Source organism: Urocampus carinirostris, chromosome 16, assembly GCF_059441175.1.
Source record: "Urocampus carinirostris isolate Australia breed hairy pipefish chromosome 16, RoL_Ucar_1.0, whole genome shotgun sequence".
Taxonomy (NCBI): domain Eukaryota; kingdom Metazoa; phylum Chordata; class Actinopteri; order Syngnathiformes; family Syngnathidae; genus Urocampus; species Urocampus carinirostris.
In genome coordinates, this window is record NC_142364.1 from 26,131,400 (window position 1) to 26,139,936 (window position 8,537).

At 40.0% G+C, this 8,537-nt stretch overlaps 1 protein-coding gene across 4 annotated transcripts in view; it reads left to right on the forward strand.

Moving 5' to 3' along the window:
• The window catches only part of cnnm4a (cyclin and CBS domain divalent metal cation transport mediator 4a), a 33,920-nt gene that overhangs the window by 16,082 nt on the left and 9,301 nt on the right, over nucleotides 1-8,537 (forward strand). The window contains exons 7-8 of one of the 4 annotated variants that reach the window (XM_088355930.1): nucleotides 6,351-6,447; nucleotides 8,121-8,210. In XM_088355930.1, the coding sequence (XP_088212056.1) occupies nucleotides 6,351-6,447; nucleotides 8,121-8,210 (187 nt within the window). Of the gene's footprint in view, nucleotides 1-6,350; nucleotides 6,448-6,574; nucleotides 7,839-8,120; nucleotides 8,211-8,537 lie in introns of those variants that run through there. The other 3 variants (XM_088355927.1, XM_088355929.1, XM_088355928.1) reach the window with 3 other exon arrangements.

Consider the following 8,537-nt stretch of genomic DNA (forward strand, 5'->3'; position numbering starts at 1 on the left):
GGTCAGTTTGCATTTTGCTCTATAGTACTCGTTTTCATTTGCACTACACAAAACAGTGACATCTAGTGATCAAATATTACATAGTGTCCCTTTAACAGTTAACAAAAAGTGTGTATTACATAATTAATCACCCTTGTCAATACCTTTTATAAACGAATAAAGTGTACATGGGTTAACATAGAATTGCTACTTGCTAGCCAAAACTGTGTTCTGATTGGGCGAGCAACCGCAAGGCGTATTATGACTAGTTGCTATGTGGTTCCTACATGACTCATTTCTGGAGCAGGAAAATTCAATCAAGGCAAAAAGGTGCATGCAATGTAAACACAATTTAAAAAAAATGTAAATTGAATTTAATAATAAGGAAATTGAGGTTTTTTTTTAACAAATTCACTCAATTAAAGTCCAGATTCATGAAAGAAATACACTGTAACAAGGTACTTGCTTTGGATTTCATGATCTCAATTAGAAAAAAGAATGAAGCTCGGGTTGACTTTCGTAAGGACACACCACAGTCCCTGATACAATATTCATACTGTGTGTGTCACTGGAGAGCGTGCGGGTGTATGCGGTAGAGCTTTTAAAGGTGTGTTTGTGTACTCGTATTTGTTACATTCTTAGAAACCTATTCTGGATGTTTACTATTATCCTGAGGACCAGTAGTCCTTATTAGGACATTGTGTTAGTCTTATGTGGTTTTAGAGCAGGAGAGGGCAAACTTTTGGAGTCGTGGGTCATATGAGGTCAAAAAAATTGGCATATAGGCCAGACTGGGAGGGGAAACAAGATTGATTTCATACAGTTTGGAATCTGACACCTCGGCAATATATAAGGAAATAAGATTTATATAATTTATCAAATATATGTGCAGACTTGTACTTTTTATATTTTATTTGATATTTGTTGAGAAATTGACCATTTCATCAAATTGATTTTGAAATGCTCAGAACTCAAGCGAATGAATATATAATGTCCCCTGAAGAGTTATTTCATGCTCCTGCCACTGACCCCTGCGTTGTTGTTGATTGCACAGCCATGTTTGATATGTTTGAGCCTCGGACATTTTTAGGAGATGTGCTTGCCCCTCTCCTCGTAATTAATAACCTTTCCCATTTTTCAAAAGAGGTTTTTCCCAGTATCTGGCAGTCAATACTGGCCATTTTGACAGCAGTCTTTCTTCTGGTGTAGTTTTAAACATGCGGTAGTTAAACCACTTCTTTAACAAACGTGGCCTGGACAATACTGTTTTCGCTAACTTATAGGTCCATCTCCAGGTGGAAAATTGTGTATGCTCAACTGAAGTCCTTTACCATGAGCATGATGTTCTGGAGGTTTTCCAATCAGGTTTGAGTCTCTACATAGAACGGAGTGGGCACTCCTAATGGTTTTTAATGATATCCTCCTGGCTACCGACTCAGGAGATTTTGTGATCCTAGTCCTGCTGGACCTCACTGCTGCCTTCAACGTGGTGGACCACAACATTTTCTTATCCAGGCTGCAGCATCTAGTGGACATTTGTGATAGCATTTTATATAGGTTTAAGTCTTCTCTTACGGGAAGGACTATTGGTGTAAGCCTTGCTGGTTTTGGATCTTACTTCGCTCCTCTATCTTAGGTTGCACAGGGCTCAATTCTAGGACCTTTGCTCTTTGTATTTACTCCCACTTGGCTCCATTCCATTTCGTTCTGTGTACATTGTTACAAAGAATGACAATACAAAGGAAATTATTATTATTATTATTATTCTCAGAGAGCATGGTATCTCTTTTTATTCTTAGCTTGTTGTTGGCTTAAGAAAGATGTACCATCTATTAAACACTTACTTTCCTGTCTTCCATCCATTCATTATCTGCACCGCTTATCCTCAGTAGGGTCGCGGGGGTGCTCGAGCCTATCTCAGCTATTTTCGGGCAGTAGGCAGGGGACACCCTGAACTGGTTGCCAGATAGTCGCAGGGCACACAGGGACAGACAATTCACTCGCTCATTCACACCTAGTGACAATTTGGACCGGTCAATTAGCCTAACATGCATGTTTTTGGAATGTGGGAGGAAACCAGAATGCCTGGAGAAAAGCCACGCTAGCACGGGGAGAATGTGCAAACTCCACACAGGGAGGTTCAATCTCATGACCTCAGAACTGTGCCGCACATGAGCTAACCACTGCGCTGCTATGCTGCCACTTGCCTGTCTTTATTACATTAAAGCCAGGATTGCCCTAAACTTTTTAAACTTACAGGACTGTCTCAGAAAATTAGAATATTGTGATAAAGTTCTTTATTTTCTGTAATGCAATTAAAAAAACAAAAATGTCATACATTCTGGATTCATTACACATCAACTGAACTATTTCAAGCCTTTTATTATTTGAATATTGCTGATTTTGGCTTCCAGCTGAAAAAAACTCAAAAATCCTATCTCAAAATATTAGAATACTTCCTCAGACCAAGTAAAAAATAATTTTATAACAGCAAAACTAAATCAAACATTTGAAAATGTCCATTGATGCACTCAGTACTTGGTTGGGAATCCTTTTGCACGGATTACTGCATCAATCCGGTGTGGCATGGAGGCAATCAGCCTGTGGCATTGCTGAGGTGTTATTGATGCCCAGGATGCTTCGATAGCGGCTTCCAGCTCATTTGCATTTGTAGGTCTGGAGTCTTTCATCTTCTTCTTAACTATACCCCACAAATTTGCGATGGGGTTCAGGTCAGGGGAATTAGCAGGCCAATCAAGGACAGTGATGCCATGGTCAGTGCACCAGTTACTGGTGGTTTTGGCACTGTGGGCAGGTGCCAGATCATGCTGGAAAATGAAATCCTCATCTCCATAGAGCTTTTCAGCAGATGGAAGTATGTAGTGCTCTAAAATCTCTTGGTACACAGTTGCATTTACTCTGGACTTGATGAAACACAGTGGACCAACACCAGCAGCTGACATGGCTCCCCAAACCATTGCTGACTGTGGGAACTTCACACTGGATTTCAAGCAACTTGGATTTTGCTCCTCTCCAGCCTTTCTCCAGACTCTGGCGCCTTGACTTCCAAATGAAATGCAAAACTTGCTTTCGTCTGAAAAGAGGACTTTGGACTACTCTGCAACTGTCCAGTGCTTCTTCTCCATAGCCCAAGTCAGACGCTTCTTCCGTTGTCTTGAGTTCAGAAGTGGCTTGACCATGGGAATACGGCTATTGTAGCCCATTTCCCGGACACGTCTGTGAACTGTGGCTTTTGATACCTGGACTCCAGCTTCAGCCCACTGTCTTTGAAGCTCCCTCAAATTCTGGAAGCGGCTCTTCTTCACAATTTTGTTAAGGCTGCGGTCATCTCTCTTGGTTGTGCAGCGTTTCCGGCCACATTTTTCCCTTCCAACAGACTTTTTGTGGATATGCTTTGAAACTGCACTCTGTGAACAGCCTGCTCTTTGAGAAATTTCTTTTTGTGTCTTACCCTCCATCAGGAGGGTATCAATGATGGTCCTCTGGACAGCAGACAGATCAGCAGTCTTCCCCATACTTGTGATTTAGTTTACTGAACCAAGCTGAGTGTTTTTAAGGCTCAGGAAACCCTCGCAAGGTGTTTCGAGTTAATTAGATGATTCAGGTGATTAGTTGAATAGCCTACTTGTATACTTTTTCATGATATTCTAATATTTTGAGATAGGATTTTTGAGTTTTCTTAAGCTGTAAGCCAAATTCAGCAATATTAAAATAATAAAAGGCTTGAAATAGTTCAGTTGATGTGTAATGAATCCAGAATGTATGACATTTTTGTTTTTTTAATTGCATTACAGAAAATAAAGAACTTTATCACAATATTCTAATTTTCTGAGACAGTCCTGTATATGAAAAGAAAACTAAGGTGATTGTCTTCGGTCCTCAGGTGTACCTATTGACTTGGGCCCTTTGGCAGTGTATGTGAAAGCAACTGTTCTTAACCTGGGGTTTAAGATGGACACTTATTCTGATCTAAATTAACAAATAAGTGCATTAGTGAAGTCAAGCTTCTTCGATCTATGGCAGTTTGCAAGAGTGAAGCCCTTTCTCACATGTCAGCATTTTGAGATAGTGATTCATGTCTTCTTCACATCTCGGCTGGACTACTGCAATGCGTTATCTCTTGGAATCAGCCATCTTTCATCTCACACCTAAAGCGGGTCTAAAATGCTGGTGCTCGACTTATGAATGAATGAAAACTTTATTCGAACATCAAAATAAAAACAGAACAAAAACAATAACTCAACAACAAAATAACGTTACATAATATGTTCGAAAAGGGGTAGTAAGAACAAATGCTTATATTGCCTACCTCTTCATCTTCCCCACCAAATATACCAATGATATAACAATGACAACAAATGTAATAATTTTAATCATAAGTTTTTATATAAGAATAGCAACAAAAACACAAAGTTAAGTTGACGCACTATTCCCTATCTCCCGCACCACTCATATCCCACTCTCCTCATCTCTGTATTCCGCCAGGAATGTTCCTTTGTATCTAAACCTGAACAAGTGAATAGTTGGACACCGTTTGATCTCGTCTTGCAATTCGTTCCAAAGCTTGACTCCACACACAGACACAAACATACTTTTCCTGGTTGTTCTCACCTTTGGGATTATTATTTCACTACAGCCCCTTAAATTATAAGTTTCCTCTTTCCGAATGAATCATTTACGGATTTTTTTCTGGCACTATGTTTTAGTTGACCTTAAATAGCAGTTGTGCAGTGAAACATTATACCAAATCATCTAATTTTAATAATTTGGACTGCAGGAATAAAATATTAGTATGATCTCGATATCCTACCGTCTATGGTTCTAATTGCACGTTTTCAGAGGATAAAAAGGGGCTGTAGTGAACTTTTGTAATTATTGCCCCAGACTTCTGCACAATATAACTTATAACTGACACACGTAAGAAGGAGCACATTACACCGGTTCTAGCTTCCTTCGATGGCTGCCCGTGCATTTCAGGGTTCATTTTAAGATTATTTATTGTTTTTAAAAATTTAAATGTCCCTGCCCCTCCTTACCTCAGTGACCCGCTTCACTGTCATGCTGCTGTCAGGTCTGCCGATCGGCTGCTGCTGGAGGTACCAAGATCTAAGAACCAGCTCAGAGGGGATTGAGCCTTTTCTGTTGCCGCTCCCAAACTGTGGATCATTCTGCCCTTGCGTATCAGTATCACTGTCCACTTTTAAAACTAGTTTTAATACCCATTTTTCCCTTGGCTTTTGATCCAACATGATATTTTTTTTCCTGTTTTGTTATTTTATTGTTATTATAATGAATGTTTATGGTCCATTTAAGGTTTTTGTTAACTATATTTACTTGGGTACAGCACTTTGTCTCCAGCTGTGGCTGTTTTAAAAGGGTTTACAAATAAATTGGAGTTGAGTTGAAAACGGTAGAGGTAAGAAAAGCTCAGTTTCAAATACAGCCCAAACGCCAACCCAAACCCCCCAAAATATGAAAAATGAGAGTTTACTAATACTTCAGGAATGAGCTGCCCGAGGCTGCAATCATGACTTTAGGCCAGTAGATGGCGGCATCAAAATTTCAAGTTTCGGACACCACCTTTAAAAGCAAAAGTCAATATTAACCAAATACAACACTTCATTAACTAATAACACAATTTCCTATGCCATTATTAAGACTTCAGAGAAGAAAATGGAGGTGTATGTATTTTTAAAATATTCTACTTGCTGACGCCATCTTCCAGCTAAAATCTTCATTGCAGCTTCTTTTGTTGCACATGCAAGTATGTGAAATTCTTAGATGCGCTCGACTAAACTCTTCCTTTTTCATCTTTTTGGAGGTCTGCATTGGCGTTCGAACTGTATCTGAAACAGTCATTTTCTTACAATCACCATTTTCATCCTAGAATAAAATAAAACCGTGACCACACACGTGATATCACTTTGTGCGTTTTTGGGTGTTTACAGTTTATAGTGGTTTTTTTTTGTATTATAAAGTGAACATACATTATTTCATGAGTTTCCAAATAAAAGATTCCTTAGCGACATACTGCCAAATCGGGGTCTGTTGGTATAACACCTTGAACTGTAGTTGAGACTGTGCCCTTTATATAGAGGACCAGCTTTTATTATCACTGTTGCTTCAACTATGCATGTACCAAACTCGACTCTGAGCTTATAATTGAAACGTTTCAGATGCCATTTGCGCGAGTAGCATTTTATCTCTGAGCCATATGTACTCATGAAAAGAGCCATGACTGGTTTATGAGCCATAGGTTCCTTCCCACTGTTCTCGATGCTACGAAACGCATCCTGTCAATGGAATGACTCCATTGGGATAGTAAACCTAACAGCGTGTTTGTGTTACAGGGGAGAGTGGAGGTGGAGGCAGGGAACGAAAACATGAAGTTTGAGACTGGCCCTTTCTCCTACTACGGCATCATGGCCCTCAGCACACCATCGCTGGGTAAGAAACACACTAACAAACAAGCAAAAACGACAAACTATTGCTAATATGTGGAGAGACTATCTTACATTTACATCACACCCGCCTCATCATCAATGATGAAAATGTATTTGATCTGGTATAACAGTGGTGTCAAACATGCAGCCTGCGGCCAGATTATGCCCGCTAAAGGATCGAATCTGGCCCGTGACACAATGCTCAGCCAAGCGCAACAGAAAAATGTGCCGAACGTTTAAGTATGTCCACTGGATGTTGCCAAGTTCAGGGGCCACACGCAAAACAACTGGTGCTGTATTTCTTACTCTCTTCTCTCTTTCCGTTTTTTTCTCTTCCTTTCTCTTTCTCTGTGTCTTTTTCTAATGCTATCTTTTTTTTTCTTTCTTCTCTTTCACTTTCTGACTCTCTCCTTCTCTCCCCTCTTTTTTTCTCTGTCCCTCTCCTTTTTTTCTGTCCCTCTTTCTTTTCTTTTCTCATTCTGTCACTCTCTAAATAATTTCTCTTATTTTTGCTCTCTTTCTTTCTCTCTTTTGTCTCTCACTCTCTTTCTTTCTTTCTTTTGTTCATTTTTTTCTGTTTTTCTTTACTTTCTGTCTTTTTTTTCCTGTCTGTTCTTTGTTTCTTTAGGTTGTGTCTTGTTTTCTAGTTTCCTTCTCTCACTTTCTCTCTCTCTTTCTCATTCTCTCTTTCTCTACATTTCTCTCTTGTTCTATTTCACTTTATTTATTTCTATCTTTTTCTGTCTCTCCCCTCTCCCCGTCTCCTTTTTTCTCGTTTTCGTTCTTTCACTCTCTTTTTTTCCCTCACATTTCTCTCTCTCTGATTTTCTCTGTTCCTCTCTGTTTCTTTGTCTGTTTCACTCTTTCTCTCTCTCTCTCGCTCTTTCTCTCTCTCCCCCCTTGCTATTACGGACCGCGAGATTTTGTTTTTTTCTACCATGTGGCCCCTTAGATAATGAGTTTGACACCTCTGTGTTAAAAAATACCTATAAACACCCCCCCAGAAAATGACTTTTAAAAAAAATATATAAACATATATTTGTTGTAGTATGCCCGTCTTTGTTGTCTTTATACATGTGCCATTGTTCAGATCTTTATGTGTTTGTGCTCGATGCCTTCTCATGTTAAAACGTATGTATAATTTGGTTAGACCGATCTCGTCTTGCCCAGTTTAGCTCTTATTCATATAATCCCAGCCATTGATAGAAGACAAAGTCATCGGAGATTGCTAATATTGACGTGGTATTCTACTTAGTCTGTATTGCTATGAATAAATGGGTGCCGCGTTGTGTTTTTAAGGTTTATTATCGCTTAATGAGGGGAATTGCAATCATTAAGAAGGAGAGCAATTTGGCTTACTTTGACGAGTATGAATTGGCGTTTATCGAGTGAAGGATTTTGGGAGAAAAATACGTTATTATTACAAAGTACTTAAGCATCAAACACCTTCTGTCGTGTGTGCGTTGACGCGCTATCCCTTCCATCGACGACCGGAGAGCCTTTCTAAATCCTCTTCTTAAAATAGCCTCGGCAGTTCAAAGGTGGCAGGATTGTGATAAAGCTCATCAAGTGTCTTGTGCGGCTTCCTAAAGAAGTCTGCCGGTGGAAAAAAAAACACACACACAAAATAAATCCTGTTTTTATTTTTCTCTCCCCCCTTCCTGCCTCCCCACCTAGCAGTGACCCCCCCTCTGTCCCCGTCAGTGGCTTCCCCCCCTCCGAGACGCCTCTCTCTTAAGAGGTTTTCCGTGTTCTCTCGATTCCCAGGTAAACATTGACAAGAGTGGGTAGGTGGGACGCTTTTGAGGAGGTTTCTCATTCTTCATCTTGTCTTTTATGTCCGCCGTCATTATCACCGCCGACTCGGCCTTTTCCCTGCAGGTGCTAGCTGTTAGCATTAGCTGTTAGCGTTTGACCTTACCGATGACTTTGAGCAGTTTCATCTAAACCTGACAACAGCTGCGCTCCTTATTTTGTCCATCAGAGGGCAGCAGAGTTAATTCCAGTTCAAAAATAATATTGGAAACTGCTTTGAAGCCACAGCATCTGTGTGCAGCCCTGACCTGAGAGGAGCTCAACATTCCAGTTTATTCC